The 19,156-nt window shown below is 42.5% G+C and overlaps 1 protein-coding gene across 4 annotated transcripts in view; it reads left to right on the top strand.

The window, feature by feature from the left end:
* The first annotated feature begins 904 nt into the window (after window positions 1-904).
* RBM27 (RNA binding motif protein 27) overlaps window positions 905-19,156 on the top strand; it is a 78,209-nt gene continuing 59,957 nt past the window's right edge. For 3 of the 4 annotated variants that reach the window (XM_037509008.2, XM_037509009.2, XM_037509007.2), the window contains exons 1-2: window positions 922-1,177; window positions 15,238-15,356. In XM_037509008.2, coding sequence (XP_037364905.1) covers window positions 1,119-1,177; window positions 15,238-15,356 — 178 coding nt within the window. In that variant the 5' untranslated portion in view covers window positions 922-1,118. Of the gene's footprint in view, window positions 1,178-15,237; window positions 15,357-19,156 lie in introns of all 4 variants that reach the window. The other variant, XM_037509010.1, reaches the window with a different exon arrangement.

The raw sequence follows: 19,156 nt of genomic DNA, 5'->3' as shown, positions 1-19,156 counted from the left end.
ATATAATAATATAATCACATAAACTGTTCATCTTTTTAGGAGGGACTCTGATTTGCTAACCATTGGAATCCTGGTGCTTCACACAGTGCTGGCATACAGCTGGACACAGTAGTCTACCATCAGTGCCAAGCAAATAATTGCAAACCTCCAAAAGGAATTTCTCCTCTAGAACAAACTAAGTTGCTCATTTTATAATTTCGATTAAGAAAATATTTTTAAAACTTTCTCGATAACCAAAATTCTCCCACTTAATTTTACAAATGCAAAGAAAAGAGGATTTTAAAACATTGATTCGTCTTTCTTCGTAAATAAAACATATTAAAAATGAAATGGCCTCAGCCTTTTACATCTGTGCGCCACGTTTTAAAAATGACGATTACTGGCGACCACGGCAAGGTTGTCTGAAACATTCCGCGCAATTTAAGCACAGTGGGGGGAAAAAATACAAGCATGAGTGCCGACCAAAATGAGTGTGTAAGGAAAAAAGTAAAATTTTGCATTCTGTGCAATGTGTCGAACGTGAACGTATTACACGCTGTGTTGCAGATTTACTACAGCTGAGTCATTTCGGGACACGAGTGTGTGTTTCCAGGAAAAAAACGAGAGGAAGGAACCAGACCGAGGGGCTCGCCGGGTTCCCCCAGGCACTCCCAGTAGCAGACACCGGTATTGCGCCGCGCTGCTCGGCGTGGTCCAAAAATGCGTTGCGGCCCCTTTAAGAGGCACAGCACCTTCTCCAAGATACCATCTTGCACCAGGAGTTCACGTACGCTCTCTACCTACCTTGCTAGAGCCCTCCTTCTTAACTGGGTACGACCAGCCGGGCGGGGCGAGCGAGCCTTTTCATTGGCTTGGCGCGCACGGCCCTCTCTCTACTATTGGCTCTCGCAGTTGCCACTCAGCGCTGCCTCCCGCCCTCCTGAGCCGTCAGGCTAGGTTGCGTGAGCGCTCTTGGGTTAGTTCCTGTTAGGCCCCGGCTGGGGGAGTAGGTTGAAGTCTCCTAAGATGCCCGGTGGGCTGGGGCACCCGGAGCTGTGAAGAGGGCGTCAGGCGGCGGTGAGGGGAGACACGCGGCTGGCCTGAAGAAGAGCGGCGGCCGAGCCCGCCTTCCCTGCACCATGCTCATAGAGGATGTGGATGCCCTCAAGTCCTGGCTGGCCAAGTTACTGGAGCCGATGTGAGTGAGCCGGCCTGGGCCGGGGCGGGCGAACGTGGGCGTTGGGGGCCCGCGGGGGCGTGGGGGGAGGGGAGGCGGCGTGGGGGAGGGCGCTGCCGAGGGGCGGCGGTCGGGAGGTCCCGGCGACGTCTTCTCTGTAGTACTATCACCATTGTGGGGGTGGGGGGGGGCAGGGTAGAGCAAGGGGCGAAGAGGCGGGGTGGCTGTGGGACCCGGGAGGGCCCCCCCAGGATGGCGAAGGCTTTTAAAACACGGTGGGGTGCAGGAAGGAGTCGAAGGGACTGTGAGGGAATTTAAAATACTGCTGTTCGAGAACTGAGGGGTGGCAGGACTATCGAGGGATTTTTAAATGTGACTCCTGGGATCTGGGAGGGAATCGCCAGAAACCGAGGGCTTTACAAACAATGTTATTCCGTGACGAGAAGATCTAGAAGCGGAGTATCGGGGGCCTTTTAAAAAAACACGAGGGCAGAAAGGGAGAGGAGGGAGGTTTGAGGGCTCTGTGGAATTATTCATGAGCTCTAAGGGTTCAAGAGTATTGAAGGGTTTGAAATATGGGGGGCAGTTGAAAGCGATACTTGAGCCTTTGGAGGGTTTTAGGAAGTATTGGATAAGGGTGGTGGCAAGGATATTGATGGACTTGAAAATACTGACTTGATAGTGGGAGGAGGATTGATGAGTGAGGTACCATTGGGGGGAAAATGGGGATTTTCTAAGTTTAGGGGTTCACAGGGCTATCCTGGGGTGTAATAAAATTGAAGGAGGGCTGATAACCTTCAACATCTAGAGAGTTTCAGATGCAGGTGTGAGAGGAATAAAAGGGGTTGTAGGAAGAATCGAGTTTTGTAAATATTGTTGAAAAGATTGAGAGGGCAGCTGAAGATATTGAGGTGTAGAGTTGTTGTTGAGGGCTGAAAAGAATGAGAGGGGCCTGTTTTTTAAAAATGGCTTGGATTGTGTTCGTTGTAGAAATAGTGGGAGGCTTGAAAGGGATAGGCAGAGGTATCAACTTTTTGTTTGTCTTAAAACCATTTTAGAGGAGTAGGATTGTGAAGTGTTTATTTGGTACACTGGGCCATAGTTACTCTGAAACATAGTCTGAGGGAAAGCTGGAGGGAGGGTTGGAGAAAGACGATATCTTGAACCCTCTTTGGAAAGAAGGCATGGAAAGGGAAAGAAAGGGATCATTTCCTGCCCCCTCCTCATTTCTTCTGCTTCTTAAATTGTCCTCCTGTTAGAGGTCAGGGTTTTCTGGTTGAAAGAGAGGGGGTAGAGGAAAAAGGGGCAGGCTTTGATTCATTAACTTAGATCACTTCGGTGGAAAACTTGAGTGTTTTTCAGAGGTGAAGATAAGGGGTAGTTTGGGAGGTCCGCAGGTAAATTTGGGGCTGTTTGGGGAGTACAGTAACTTCCCTGTTTATCTATTTCCTGATCCTTTTGAGAAATCTTGTTAACTAACTTTTGTTTTGCTACTTTGGTTTCTTGGGGTGGAAAGAGAGTCATCTGTAGTCCAGTGTGTCAGCCTTGTGAAGGTAGGATGGATAAGGGGAGCAGCACTAGGGGAATTTTGATGTCTGAAGTGGTATTTGCATTCTGAGGATGAGGAGTATGTTTGTAGAGCACAGAAATGAATCAGTGTGCACTAAGGGCTTAGTGATGGTCTAGTTAAAGTGAAAATGACTTCTGAGCACACTTCAAAGTTTTGTAGAATGTAGATTTTTTTTCTTTTTTTTGAAGATTTATTTATTATTTATGCATGCAAGAACTGGTGTATAGGCCAGAGGTGTGTGGGGTGGGGGTGGAGGGTGAGAGGATTCACCAGAGACAGAGTGGGGAACAGAACAGGCAGATTGACTGAAATACACTGCTGAGGGGAGCAGCAGGCCAGTCAGGAGAGGTCTGCTGCACCATGTGGGTCACCTCCCTGCTGGGGGATAAACCTTGTGCTTCAGTGGCTGCACATAACTTCATAGGCTATGAAGGCCATGAGGGCCTTCATAGGGCCAGGGAGGCCTAGAATGTAAATATCTTAAGTGTGCATATTTTTTTCTACAATGAGAAGGTTTTTTTAGCACAAGGATGGAGGTAGATTGTGATGAATGTGGGAAATAATGAAATAGATCACATGTGGAAAGGTTGAAAAAAGGTCTGTGATTTCAAAATTCTTTACCTTTGGAGTGCTTACAGTTTTTCATGCAAACTCTGATTTTGTTGGTAGAGATGCAGAAGTATTAAATGTACATCTTATGTTTTGGGTAGAGGATGACAAGTTTTAGTAATACAGCTAATTGCTCTTTTTAAGGTTCCCTGAAATGTTTTACTGTGAATTGTGTGGTTTTTTTTTTTTTTTTTTAATTGTCAAAAGTGAACTTAAATCTCCTTATGGTGTTTTTTTATTAGGCTTTTCTAACTGTTTACGCTGATCTGTATAGATATTTGTAATATAGATATTTGTAATTTGTAATTTGTAATTTTTAAGAATAGTAATTATTTTTCAAAATGATTGAATTTAGTTTACCCGTTTGAGTTTTATGTTCAATGTAAAGCACACATCATCCTTTTAAAAAAATTGTTGTTTATTTAATATTAAGAAAGATCTAAAATTACTTCTGACTTTATCAATGTCAGTGACTCTCCTAGAACTTCAGAATGAAAGTACTTATTTTTAACTCATATAAATAATGATTTTGAATGGAAGTCCTAATAAAAAATAGTAAATGCTAATGCAGATATCACATATGTTTTTATTCTTAGTGCGTGTCATGGGTGTTTATTTTTTGTTTGTTTAGACATCCTGACATGTAATAAATGATACGCTAAAGTGAGTTGTAGTTGTAGATTTACTTTTTTGCATATTCCAGATTCAAGAAAAATTTCACAGCAGATTGGCATGTTGCTACAACATAATATTTCAGAGCAGTTGTTAGGCTTTCAGATAATGTAGTTGCAGTGGATATTCACATGATTTCCTATTGCTCTTTCTTATTTAGCTTAATTTATAGTTTAAATTTATAAAAGTTTGCAGTTTGAGTATTTTTCAAGTATGTTCCATATTGTGACTGGTGAAACAAATGAAATAATGGGTTATTTTCTGTTTACATGTCATTATAACCTATGGACAAATTAGAAGTGTCCTTTGCTGTTAGGTCTCATCTATTACCTTTCATTCCTTTTTTTTGTATGTGTTGGAACTTAGCTATAACTTTTACTGGAGAAAAGAGAGAAAGAGGGGGCCTGGAAGAAATTTACTCTTTAACTGGCTGGGAAAAACCCAGTACCATTTTTTTTTGGCCATGCAGTAAAGGGAGAGAAACCATCTTAGTTAAGAAATTTATATAGGGCCTCCCTGGTGGCGCAGCGGTTGAGCGCTGGGTTGCGAAGCTGCCCGCAGCCTCTGCAGCGCCGGTTCGATCCCCGGCTGCTCCCCGGCCGCTCCCCGGCCACCGGAGGAGGGTCCTGCATGGCGCGCGGACCTCTCCTGCCGCCCGCTGCTCCCCTCAGCAGTGTACTTCAGTCCTTCTGCCTGCTCTGCTCCCCTCTCTGACTCTGGTGAATTCTCTCACCCTCCCGCGCTTCTGACTGTACTCCGTGCATGTATAAACAAAACAAACAAATAAATAAATAAAAACATGCCTCTATATAAAAAAAATATATATATATATAAAAAAAAAAAAGAAATTTATATAACTCTGTTCCTGTTGCTTGCATGAGCAGACTGAGTTTGCAGATCTTGTTGGGGGTCCTCACTTTTTTTTCACTTAATATTCTAGGTAGCCTAGTCATCAAGACTTTGTAGGGAGGGCCTCCTCGGTGGCGCAGCGGTTGAGCGCTGGGTTGCGAAGCTGCCCGCAGCCTCTGCAGCGCCGGTTCGATCCCCGGCTGCTCCCCAGCCACCGGAGGAGGGTCCCACATGGCGCGCAGACCTCTCCTGCCGCCCGCTGCTCCCCTCAGCAGTGTACTTCGGTCCTTCTGCCTGCTCTGCTCCCCTCTCTGGCTCTGGTGAATTCTCTCACCCTCCTGTGCCTCTGACTGTGCCCAGTGCTTGCATAAATAAATAAATAAATAAATAAATATTAAAAAAAAAAAAAAAAGACTTTGTAGGGAGTATACACAATTGGGCGATGTAATGGTTTTATTTTCATTAGAAATAATTGTTCATTTTAAGTGTGTGAACTCCTTGGAAGTAAGATTCTGAGTAAATCTTGGGGATAAATGAATCACTGTAGAAATTTGTACAAGTTCAGAAAAAGTTCAAGAAGCATTTTTTTTTTTTTTTTAAATAGAGGCATGTTTTATTTATTTGTTTGTTTGTTTTGTTTATACATGCACTGGGTACAGTCAGAAGCGCGGGAGGGTGAGAGAATTCACCAGAGCCAGAGCAGGGAGCAGAGCAGGCAGAAGGACCGAAGTACACTGCTGAGGGGAGCAGCGGGCGGCAGGAGAGGTCTGCGCGCCATGTGGGACCCTCCTCCGGTGGCCGGGGAGCAGCCGGGGATCGAACCGGCGCTGCAGAGGCCGCGGGCAGCTTCGCAACCCAGCGCTCAACCGCTGCGCCACCGGGGAGGCCCTCAAGAAGCATTTTTCAATAACGAACATGTATTTCTTCCCAAAAAGGTTGTTTTTAATGGGGAATGTCTTATTTATATTATATGTATTGTATTAGCCATTTATAAACATACAATTCACTGTTGTATATTTGGCTTATTGTATAAGCTTATCTTGGTATATATTTTAAAATTAATTATGAGGCTGGTAATACTTTTTGGACTGTTGCATCTTTATAATATCTATTCTAAGTAAAGTTTCATTTTAGGAATCAGGACATTTAGTTGTCTAATTCTGTATCTCTCTAATTCACTCTGTGACTTCAGAGAAATTCTCTAACTTTTCTCTGTTAAACAGATCTAATTATAATAGCCTTTTATCTATCTCACATTATGGTATGAATATTAATGATGTAGGTTATAAGAAGTGTTTGGTATTCCTCAAATTCATTAAATATAAATGAAATTTTATGGTTTTGAAATATGAAAATATATTAAACTATCTGCAAAAATATTTTACTTGTTAATGTTAAGTACCACTGCCACTTAACACAATAATAATTAATTAGCAGTACAGAGCTAGAGGTAGTAATAGGCCCTAAGGTAGTAATAGGAATTGCTAGCAAAAGCCATAGAATTGATGTGCAGTTTGTGCAAGTTCAGTCCATATCAAGGTATTTTTATTTACAAGAACTGGGGTGTAGGCCAGAGGTGCGGAGGGTGAGAGAGGTCACCATAGACAGGGTGGGGAGCAGAATAGGCATATCTACTGAATTACGCTGCAGTGGGCGAGACAGACGAGGTCTGCTGCGCCGTGTACTTTAGTTCCCTGGCTGGGGATGGAACTCTTGCTGCAGTGGCTTCTGATAGCTTCATAGTGCTGAGTCTTAACCCCTTGTGCCACCAAGGAGACCCCATATCAAGATGTTTTTAAGTGCACTAGTAGATTGAATATGTTGTCATCTATGAGTTTGATGGAAAAGGCAACAGTAAGGTTCATAGAATGAAATAACTTTATTGGTTTATGTTTATTGGTTCCCTGGACATGGAGGGGTATATACTGTACTTGAACTCTGTCTAGAGTTTATATGTTGTTATGGGTTTATTTATTTTTTTTTTTAATTTTTTTTGAAGATTTATTTATTTATTTATACAAGCACTGGGTACAGTCAGAAGCGCGGGATGGTGAGAGAATTCACCAGAGCCAGAGGGGGGAACAGAACAGGCAGACTGATGAAGAAATACACTGCTGAGGGTAGCAGCGGGCACGGCAGGAGAGGTCTGTCGCACCATGTGGGACCCTCCCCGGCAGCCGGGAATCGAACTGGTGCTGCAGAAGCTGCGGGCAGCTTCGCAGCCCAGCGCTCAACCGCTGCACCACCAGGGGAGGCCCTGTTATGGGTTTATAATCCTTATCAAGTTCAACTCTGACTAGCAATCTCTACAGTTGCTCAAATGGGAGGAAAAATCATCACCTAACAGCTGTTAGACCTGACCTCCATGATAAATAAACTACCAGGGTTAAGTAAGTATTGGGGAGGGGGTGGGAGTAATGTTCTTATTGAGAAGTACTGATTATTTTCTAAAGTAGTTAATGGCTTCTAAGAATGAGTGTCCCTCTAATCTGTGGAACTTGTTTAAAGAGACCGTTCACCATTTCATAGAAAAGGACTTTTTTTTAAAAAAAGATTTATTTATTCATGCAAGAGCTGGAGTGTAGGCCAGAGGTGCCTAGGGTAAGAGGATTCACCAGAGACAGAGTGGGGAGCAGAACAGGCAGATTGACTGAAATACATTGCTGAGGGGAGCGGCGGGCAAGACAGGGGAGGTCTGCTGTGCCATGTGGGTCTGCTCTCTGGCAGGGGATTGAACTCTTGCTGCAGTGGCTGCTGATAGTGTCATCGTGCTGAGAGTTAACCCCTTGCACCACCAGGGAGGCCCAGAAAAGAACTTATTTTGACCAGAAGACTTATTAGCAAGTTTTAAGTACACTAAGTTGAGATCAGATTTGTTCTTGTGTCCTTTGAGGTCTGCCTCCTAAGTATGTCTGACTTCATTCTTTCTGGCCCAGTTGCTACAGTCTAGAAGCCAGAAGTTTTCTTTTATAGCCTTATGTTTCCTACCAGTGTTTCTATCATCTTCGCACAGTGTTATAACTTCATTATTAGTTTTTTTTACCATTTGTTATTTTTGTACTTTAATTATTTGTTTTTATATCCATTTCTCGGCCAGTGACTGAAGGACAAGTAAACACTCAGGAAATGTTTAAAAGAACCTGTGTTCTCATATGTATGTTTAGGTAGGTTGACAATTAGAAAAATAAGGTGTTGTTTTTTTTTTTTTTAAGATTTATTTATTTAGGGGCCTTCCTGGTGGCACAAGGGGTTAAGCACCGCGCTACGAGCAATCCGCAGCCTCTGAAGCACGAGTTTGATCCCTGGCCAGGGAGCAACACACATGGTGAGGCAGACCTCTCCTATCTCACCCACTGCTCCCCTCAGCAGTATATTTCGGTCTGTCTGTTCTGCTCCCCACTCTGTCTCTGGTGAATCCTCTCACCCCCTGCATCTCTGGCCTACACCCCAGCTCTTGTATGCATAAATAAATAAATCTTTATTAAAAAAAAAATATTTATTTATTTATACAAGAGCTGGGGTAAGGTCAGAGGCGAGGGAGAGTGAGAGAATTCACCAGAGAGACAGACTGAAGACACTGCTGAGGGGAGCAGCGGGCGAGGCAGGAGAGGTCTACCCTGCCATGTCGGTATCTCCCTGGCCAGCCGGGAATTGAACCCGTGCTGCAGAGGCTGTGGACAGCTTCACAGTGTGGAGCTCAACCCGCCGCGCCACTAGGGAGGCCCCAATAAGGTGTTTTTTTTGATATAGTGTAATTTTCTTCGTATGGCTATCTAGTGTCTGCTGTTCCAGAAATGGTAGTCCAAATATTAATCACAATGGCGTTTGCAACTGACAAAAATATGAATATATTTTTCCCCTAAACAAAATCTAGAGGTATTTTCTTCCACATCATATTTGTTCTTGGAAGCCCCTAATTAATTAAGGGGAGGATGAGATCTTTAATTTCAGAAGAAAAAAATAGAAGTAGCAGTATTTGTATATCTTTAATATATTAACTGCTTCTTAGAATTGAATAGTTACTTTGATAAAATCAACTGTTTTATCAGTTATTCTCCTCCTAAATTTACTTTTTTATGAATTAAAAATGAAAGCATTGTATAGAAAGAGAAAATAAAATTATTTGTATATGTTTATTTCCAGTTTTTATTTTGTATATGAATTTTTGTGTAGCTGTAATCATATTCAAAGTAAAATTTCTTATTTCCTCAATTGACATGTCAAAAGCATTTTTTTTATATTTGTGTAACTATTAGATGTCTAATGTTTCATACATTCAACAATAAGAAAAGTTACTTTGAGCTTACTTTTTATGTTAGTAATACTGTTTTCATTTTTATCATATATATTTAATAACTTAGGTACCAATAGTATTTTCTGTATTTGGATTTCCTGGGACAGGTTTACCTTAGGTATAATTACTATTCAAAGAATATGAGCATGGGCCTCCCTGGTGGCGCAAGGGTAACGTTAAGTCGCAACCTATGAAGCTATGTCCCCCGGCCGCCAGGGAGAAACCCACATGGCACAGCAAACCTCTCCTGACTCGCCCTCTGTTCCCCACTTTGTCTCTAGTGACTCCTCAAACACCCCTCCCTCCCCCACCCCTTTGGATCTCTGGCCTGTGTCCCAGCTTTTGTACGCATAAATAAATAAATCTTTAAAAAATATTAAAAAACAAAAAATAACATTTTTATTCACTGTTCATACACTGTTCATATGCTTTTCCTTTGGCTTACTAAATTAATTGTCTTGCTTCTGAAACAAAGACTAAAGGGGAACTTAAAATGAATCCCATACACAGAAACAGTTTTTTTGAAGGTGGAAAAGGTTTTAAGTAGTCTTGACTTTTTCCGAAAGCAAACAGACTGTAAGAGCTTATTAGTCGTGTTTCTTGGCTTCGGGCCTGAGGTAAGGAAGGACCTTTACTCTTTGGTCTTAGGATTGGGTATGTGTCTGAAATCTCTTTCAGTGATGTGCCTGCTCAGCAGATAAGTCATATACCTGCAATGGAAATTTCATTAGGGAGGAAAAAGACAAATTGGAGGTTTTTGCAAATAAGACATTTTTAAGGCAACATTTCTCTTAACTTCCCCTAATAAAAGTTTATTCTAATTTCTTTTTATTGATAAAAAATTAAAAGATAAATCATTGAAATATGTCCTTACAATATAATTATGCAAGACGCAATTTTTTTTTTTTTAAGATTTATTTATGCATACAAGAACTGGGTTGTAGGCCAGAGGTGCGGGGGTGGGAGGGGTGATAGGATTCACCAGAGACAGAGCCAGGAACAGAACAGGACAGGCATTTGACTGAAACACACTGCTGAGGGGAGCAGTGGGCAAGACAGGAGAGGTCTGCTGCACCATGTGGTCACCTCCCTGGCCTGGAATTAAACTCAGTTTGCATTAGCCGCAGATTGCTTCCTAGTGCTGACGGTTAACCCCTTGCACCACCAGGGAGCCCCATAAGATGTGATTTTTAAGGAGTCCGCATAGTTGTAACTTCGGTTAAGCATTAGGAAATTTGTTGTTGTGTCTTTCACTGAAAGGTGACTACTGGTTGAGACTTAGCATACATTAATTTGTTGTACAGCAGTGTATTAGGAAATAGTGTCTTAGGAAAATGTGTCTTGTGAAACAGATTTTACAGTTGAGGGATTGCAGCTGAGATTTAGATTCACAGGTATGCTCTCTGATCTTGAATGGCTCACTTAATTTGTGCATGTATATATATTTACAAATTAGGTATATATAAGATAGAGAATTCATTGATTATTCTGGTACGACCTTTTTAAAACAATAGTAAAATAAATTTTTTAAAAAATAAAAACAATAGTTTTTAGATGAGTATTTCCTGTGTCTAGATTTTAAATCTTTTTCCTTCCACAATATGCTTGTCCCTCTAATGAAGTAGAAATGAATATCCATAAGCGTTGGTTACCAAAAAAATAGCGTCACAGTTTTAAATACTGTTCTTGGATACTTCTTTTTTTTTTCTAAAGATGCTTTTTTTTTTTTTTTTAAAGATTTATTTATTTATACAAGCACTGGGTACGGTCAGGAGCACGGGAGGGTGAGATAATTCACCAGAGCCAGAGCAGGGAGCAGAGCAGGCAGACTGACTACACTGCTGAGGGGAGCAGCGGGCAGCAGGAGAGGTCTGCGCGCCATGTGGAACCCTCCCCCTGTGTGGCCGGAGAACGAACCGGAGAACGAACCGGCGCTGCAGAGGCTGCGGGCAGCTTCGCAACCCAGCGCTCAACCGCTGTGTCACTAGGGAGGCCCTTTCTTGGATAGTTCTTGAATAAGAGCAATAAGAAGTGGTTTGGTTGCGGGGGCGAGGGTAGACCGAGTTGCTTTAGTTTTTCTGACACACTTCTGGAAGTCTTGTTGGGCTACTACTAGCAATGGTACCATAACTACTACAGTACTGTAATTGTCAGTTTAAAATGTTATATAGTTAGTAAGGGTCAGTGTATTGAAAGAATAAATAAGAACAATCAAAGGGTACAGAAAATTACAGCATTTAATTCCCAGGAGTACTTAAGTTTCTTTCACCATTCAGTTGGTGTGACTTCTTATTCAGACCAGCAATTTCCTTCATAGTGTACTTTATGGATATATGTTAGGAACTGTTAAATTTAAATGTTCCCATTCCTTTGGCAATAAATGTGTTTTTGTATGTGGTGTAGAAGTTTAAACATCATTCCATCAAAATGTATTTGATCTGAAGTAATCTAGTTATGCATTTGTTTTTCAGAGTCTGAATACTAAATATATGTGTAAGATAGCTGGGTTTGTTTAATCTACCCTATTTATTCAGTTTTCTGTTGTTTTCCCATTTTCTCCTTAGAAACCTCATATCCTTACCCAGCATGTTATCCATGAGGTCATGAGACTCCTGAAGCCTCTGATAATGCTAGAGAAAATAGCGTTGCCTCTCTCTGACATTCTTACTTATTTTTTTTAAAGATTTATTTATTTATTTATACAAGCACTGGGTACAGTCAGAAGCATGGGAGGGTGAGCGAATTCACCAGAGCGGGGAGCAGAACAAGCAGACTGACGAAATACACTGCGAGGGGAGCAGCGGGCACGGTAGGGGAGGTCTGTCACGCCATGTGGTACCCTCGCTGGCGGCTGGGGATTGAACCAGCACTGCAGAGGCTGCTGGCAGCTTCGCAGCCCAGCGCTCAACTGCTGTGCCACCAGGGGAGGCCCCATTCTTACTTATTTTTTAAAGATTTATTTTTATTTACTTATGCATATAAGAATCGGGGTATAAGCTAGAGTTGCAGAGGGTGAGAGGGGTAACCAGAGACAGGGTGGGGAGCAGAATAGGCAGATCTACTGAATTGCGCTGGTGAGACGGGATAGGTCTGCTGCTCCATGTGGGTAGCTCCCTAGCTGGGGATCAAACTCTGTGCTGCAGTGGCTGTCGATAGCTTGATAGCTCTGAGACTTTAACCCCATCAGGGAGGCCCCTTACATATTTTTAAAAATCCTTTTATTTCTGTGATTGGAATACCTTCCTTATTCAGGATCTTAATTCCGAAATAAAGGTAGAAATGTGATTCCTTCCCTCCCTCCCCCGTTTGAATGTTGGTCAGCACTGTACTGATCAAATATCTTACTGTTTTCAGGAGTGAACGTAAGTCTACCGCCACATCTTTGCTTTATGGTGTTTATAGAATAGCCAAGGTGAATGTGGCATATGTAACATTTTTTGTTGTTTTGTTTTGTTTTTTTAAAAAGAGTTGAAGGAAATTGGCATTTTTTTTTAAGGTTTTTATTTTACTTATACAAGAACTGGGGTACAGGCCGGAGGTGTGGGAGGGTGAGAGGATTCACCAGAGACAGAGCGGGGAACAGAACAGGCAGACTGACTGAAATACACTGCTGAAGGGAGCAGTGACCGAGACAGGAGAGGTCTGCTGCACCATGTGGGATTCTCGCCCGCCGGCCGGGATGGAACCTGCCCTGCAGAGGCTGTGGACAGCTTCACAGTGCAGCACTTAACTGCCTGCACCACCAGGAGGCCCCCTAGTTTATATTTTTTACTGACAAAAATGTTCCTTTTAAATTGTATGGTTTGTTATGCTTTTTAACATTTTATTTATTTTTTTAAGATTTGTTAATTTATGCATGCAAGAGCTGGGGTACAGGCCAGAGATGTGGGGGGTGAGAGGATTCACCAGAGACAGAGTGGGGAACAAAACAGGCAGATTGACTGAAGCACACTGCTGAGGGGACCAGCAGGCAAGTCAGGAGAGGTCTACTGTGCCATGTGGGTTTCTCCCCAGCTGGTCCGGAATCGAACTCGTGCTGCAGAGGCTGCAGGTCGCTTCACAATACAGTGCTTAACCCCTTGTGCCAACTGGGAGGCCCCGCTTTTTAACGTTTTAAAAGGACAGGTTTATTAGGAAAAGGAAAATGAAAGAGAGGCATAGTCACAAGTGAGCAGGAGAGCTGTTCAAATTACATGTTTTTATGAATCTAGTCTCATCATCTTTGCCACCCTTTCCTAATGTACCTTGACCCTTGACTTGCTCATAATTCTTTTAATTAACTCTGGATTTTGTAAAATTAACTGTCAGTGAAATTTGCTATTTTAGAATTTGGTATGTAGATAAATGTTAAAAAAAAGATAGCCTTCCCCACAACAATTTTTTTTTTTTTTTTTTTAAGATTTATTTATTTATTTATTTATACAAGCACTGGGTACAGTCAGAAGCGCGGGAGGGTGAGAGAATTCACCAGAGCCAGAGCGGGGAGCAGAGCAGGCAGAAGGACCGAAGTACACTGCTGAGGGGAGCAGCGGGCAGCAGGAGAGGTCTGCGCGCCATGTGGGACCCTCCTCCGGTGGCCGGGGAGCAGCCGAGGATCGAACCGGCGCCACAGAGGCTGCGGGCAGCTTCGCAACCCAGCACTCAACCGCTGCACCACCGGAGAGGCCCCCCACAACAATGTTAATATTGACAATGAAAAACATTTTTGTTATTTTATTGAATTGTGAGTTTTTAAAATATAGACTAGAAGGAATTAAAGGTGCTGGTAGTTTTTTCTTTTGTTTGCTAATATCATAAGGTTGATAGAAATGGTATTAATACATATGAGCTGAAACTTTGTGGCTTCCTGGAGGCCCATGGATTACTGAACAAGATTAAATTTGAGTAATGTTTTATAGGGATAGGGTCACTTTGCTTGCATAATAATTTTATTTACTCTCACTCTGATTCTTTTCATTTTAACTTCACACCAACCTTACAAAGTCACAAAGGAGATGTATTACTTAAAGTACATTCATGGGGAAAGCAGAATTGTATGTGTCTGTGTGTATTTATATATACATGCACATACTCCCTGAAAAGTTTCAGTTTCATGTAATTAGATAAGATAATAAGTCTAACAGATTGCTATATGTCAGAAGTAGGCAACTCAGGGATCATGTGTTGCTTGTGCATAGTGATTTTTGAATGTCAAAGTTGGGTTACTACTGACCTGGGAAAAAAAAAGTGAAGTAGGGCCTCCCCAGTGGTGCAGCGGTTGAGCGCTGGGTTGCGAAGCTGCCCGCGGCCTCTGCGGCGCCGGTTCGATCCCCGGCTGCTCCCCAGCCACCGGAGGAGGGTCCCACATGGCGAGCAGACCTCTCCTGCCGCCCGCTGCTCCCCTCAGCAGTGTACTTCGGTCCTTCTGCCTGCTCTGCTCCCCGCCCTGGCTCTGGTGAATTCTCTCACCTTCCCCTGCTTCTGACTGTACCTAGTGCATGTACAAACAAACAAACAAACAAATAAATAAAAATACATGCCTCTTTTTAAAAAAAAAAAAAAAAGGTGAAGTAGATGAAGGTTATCTCTGCTGCCCTTATGCCACTTCCCTTATCCTTTCTTTTTCTAATCCTAAGAGCTTTATTTTCTTTCTTACAGCTACTAAAGAGTTGGCTAATAATACTTAAAGGGACATCTTACATTCTCACTTTTAATTTTTATTTTATTTTATAAGATTTTTTTATTTATGCAAGAATTGGGGTACAGGCAGAGGTATGGGAGGGTGACAGGATTCACCGGAGACAGAGTGGGGAACAGAACAGGCAGACTGACTGAAATACACTGCTGAGGGGAGCAGCGGGCAAGTCAGGAGAGGTCTGCTGTACCATGTGGGTTGCTCCCTGGCTGGGGATCGATCTTGTGCTGCAGTGGCTGGGGTTAGCTTCGTAGGTTGCATCTTAACCCCTTGCGCCACCAGGGAGGCCCCGTGTGCAATTACTTTTTAAAATAGCTTTTGACTTTTAGCTTTATAAAATGGAGATGGTTTCATTAATGACAGCATTGTTTTAAAAAAATGTTTCAATGCTTTTTTCTCTTTTTTTTAACTAGATGTGATGCTGACCCTTCAGCCTTAGCAAACTATGTTGTAGCTTTGGTCAAGAAGGACAAACCTGAGAAGGAATTGAAAGCCTTTTGTGCTGATCAGCTTGACGTCTTTTTGCAAAAAGGTAACCATAATGTACCCTAAATTACTTGGGTAAAGATTTTAAATTTAAAACTTCATAATAAAATCTTGAAGCTATAAGCTTGAAAGAAACTGGTCAGAGTCCTTAGAATATTTAAATATATTTATGCTTCATTATTTATCATGTATTTTGGCAGAACTTTTTCCTTTTCTGCTGCTTTTCTATATTGAGGCAGTGGTGGCTATAATCCTTTTTAGGTGACTGGGTCCTAAGTGACTTGTGACAGGGTCTAGTTGATGGTGGGGGGATATTACTATTTTTTTTTGTAAAGATTTACTAACTTGTGCATACAAGAGCTGGGGTGCAGGCCAGAGATGCGGGGACAGGGTGTGAGTGAGAGAAGATTCTTCCCACACATGTGTGGGAAGAGAACAGGCAGACTGACTGAAATACACTGCTGAGGGGAGCAGCGGACGAGACAGGAGAGGTCTGCTTCACCATGTGTGTTACCTGGCCGGCCAAGGATCGAACTTAAGCAGCTGAGGCTGTGGATTGCTTCTTAGTGCAGTGCTTTAATCCCTTACTCCACCAGGGAGGCCTGGGTATTACTTTTTTTTTTAATTAATTAATTTTTTTTTTTAAGATTTGTTTTTATTTACTTATACAAGCACTGGGTACTTGTATTTATTTATACAAGCGCGGGAAGGTGAGAGAATTCACCAGAGCCAGAGTGGGGAGCAGGGCAGGCAGAAGGACTGAAGTACACTGCTGAGGGGAGCAGCGGGCGGCAGGAGAGGTCTGCGCGCCATGTGGGTGGCCGGGGAGCAGCTGGGGGTTGAACCGGCGCTGCAGAGGCTGCGGGCAGCTTCGCAACCCAGCGCTCAACCGCTGCGCTACCGGGGAAGCCCCCCCCCCATTACTTTTAAGGATAATTAAGCTGCTTATTTTTGCTCTTTATTAGGACAATGAAACTGTTTACCTCTTGATTGTGGCTACATGATATGGAAGAGGAGATGGGCATGGTCCTCTTCTTTTTATGCCTTAAACTTCCCATCTTTTTATTTTTTTTAAAGGTTTATTTTTATTTATTTTATATGTACAAGAGCTGGGGTGTAGGCCAAAGGTGTGGGCGGTGTGTGTGTGTGTGAGGATTCACCAGAGACAGAGTGGGGAACAGAACAGAGAAATGGACTGAAATACACTGCTGAGGGGAGCATCGGGTGAGTCAGGAGAGGTCTGCTGTGCCATTTGGGTTATTTCTCTGGCCGGGGATGGAACTCTTGGTTCAGTGGCTGCTGATAGCTTCATAGTGCTGAGATTTAACCCCTTGCCTCACCAGGGAGGCCCAGTTTCCCATCTTTTAATAAATACATTGCTTTCCATGGTCTACACAACTTTCAGGAAGTATCCCCTGCTGCTTTTCTGGCTTCTCTTCTCCCACCTCCCTCACTTCATTATAGCCACATTCTAGCTATTCCCCCCCACCCCCTCAATGGCAGACATGTTCCCAACTCAGGGCTTTTGAACTCTCTTTACCCTTGTTGGAACATGGTTTCCTCCCTATGGTTTCTGGTCTCTTCTCAAATGTCAGCTTCTCAGAGCGGTTTTTCCTGAGCAGCCTGTGAACAATATCATATGCCTCATGCCTCTGTTCACATCTCTTTCCAACTTTGCTTTGTTTGTTTTTTTCATGGCACTAGTCACTTCTCATGTTTAATATATATTTTTTGATGTATTATCTTTATTTACATGTTCATCTGTGTGTGACTCTCCCCTTCTTCCTCCTGGCCCCCTTTTGTCTTTCCCTTTGTTGTAAGTGGAGACTTGGAACCTACAGTGCCTGGCACATAGAAGATATTCAATATTGTTGAATGGATGAATAGGAATGTGGATAATACGCACTTTTTGGTTCATCTAGCTACTGGCAATGAGAAGATAGCCTTTAACTCAATTACCTACTGAAAAAGAAAAGATAGTAAATATAACTTCTCAATCTAAAACACAGGATTTTTTGGTCCATTTTAAGGCTTTTTATACCCCTAAAATCTCAAGTCTTTCCCGATACATGAGTATTTTAATTTTTGCATGAATTAATTTATATGACCTAGTTTTTATTAAAGATGAATTATGAAATGTAGAACCATGAAAAAAGATGAAGAAAAACTAAACTTAACAGAGACATTTGGGATAAGAAGCATTTGTTACTAGACATTAAAAAAATGCCTTACTATAGGGCCACCCCGGTGGCACAAGGGGTTAAGCACCGCACTATGAAGCAATCCTCAGCCTCTGCAGCACGAGTTCGATCCCTGGCTGGCCAGGGAGCAACCCACATGGCGCAGCAGACCTCTCCTATCTTGCCCGCTGCTCCCCTCAGCAGTGTATTTTAGTCAGTCTTCCTGTTCTGTTCCCCACTCTGTCTCTGGTGAATCCTCTCACCCCCGAACCCACCTCTGGCCTGTACCCCAGTTCTTGTATGCATAAGTAAATAAATCTCTAAAAATATGCCTTATTATAAACCATAAGGTTTTTTTTTATTTTCAATATAATTTCTTTTTTTTTATTTTTTTAATTTTTTATTTTATTTATTTATTTATACAAGCACCGGGTACAGTCAGAAGCGCGGGAGGGTGAGAGAATTCACCAGAGCCAGAGCGGGGAGCAGAGCAGGCAGAAGGACCGAAGTACACTGCTGAGGGGAGCAGTGGGCGGCAGGAGGGGTCTGCGCGCCATGTGGGACCCTCCCTCAGGTGGCCGGGGAGCAGCCGGGGATCAAACCGGCACTGCAGAGGCTGCAGGCAGCTTCACAGCCCAGCGCTCAACCGCTGCACCACCAGGGGAGGCCCTCATTTCTTTTCTTTTTTTTTTTTTTTTAATTTAAATTTTATGTTTATGTTCCCCATGCAATTACAACCCCCTTATTTTACCTCTTATTTTGACCCCAATCCCTCCTTTCCCCGCCCCCCACCCCCCATAGAGTGTCTCTGGTTCATAGTTGTTTGTTGATTTTGATATTTTCTTTCTTATAGTTATTCTTTTTCCTGGTCCCTTATTTAAGTTTTCTAGATTCCTGCTATGAGTGAGCCCATCCGGTATTTTTCTTTTTCTTTCTAGCTTATTTCGCTGAGCATGATCCCTTCCAGATCCATCCATGTTGCTGCAAATTGCATGTGTTTATCTTTTTTGAATGCTGAGTAATATTCCATGGTGTATATGGACCACATCTTCTTGATCCAGTCATCTATTTTTGGGCATTTGGGTTGTTTCCAAAGCTAAGCTATTGTAAATAGTGCTGCTATAGACTTAGGGGTGCAGGTGCTCTTTGGAATTGATGTTTCTGTGTCCTTTGGGTAAATACCTAGGAGTGGAATTGCTGGATCATGTGGAAGCTCTATGTTTAGTAGGTCAAGAAATCTCCACACAAACCATGAGGGTTTTTAGTGACATTTCGAAGTTGCAAAACCAATACATGTGGGGAAGAATTATAACAGAAAATGAACAACCATAAATTTGCCATCAGAGATAAAGTCACTTGCCTATTCATAGAAGTCTTTAGATTAGCACTGTCCTGTAAAATTTACCTGTTATCTTCACTTTCAAATTCACCAGCTGCTAGCAGCTTTTGAACCCTTGATATGTGGCAAATGTGGCTTAGGAACTGATTTTTTTTTTGTTGTTGTTGTTTTTATTTATTTTTATTTATTTATTTATTTATACAAGTACTGGGTACAGTCAGAAGCGTGGGAGGGTGAGAGAATTCACCAGAGCGGGGAACAGCACAGACAGATTGACACTGCTGAGGGGAGCAGCGGGCATGGCAGGAGAGGTCTGCGCGTCATGTG

This window comes from Talpa occidentalis, unplaced genomic scaffold (assembly GCF_014898055.3).
Source record: "Talpa occidentalis isolate TD23 unplaced genomic scaffold, MPIMG_talOcc4v2.1 talOcc4.13, whole genome shotgun sequence".
NCBI classification, from domain to species: Eukaryota; Metazoa; Chordata; class Mammalia; order Eulipotyphla; family Talpidae; genus Talpa; species Talpa occidentalis.
Note: the sequence above shows the minus strand (reverse complement) of the source record. Positions and strands in the feature narration are given on the sequence as shown.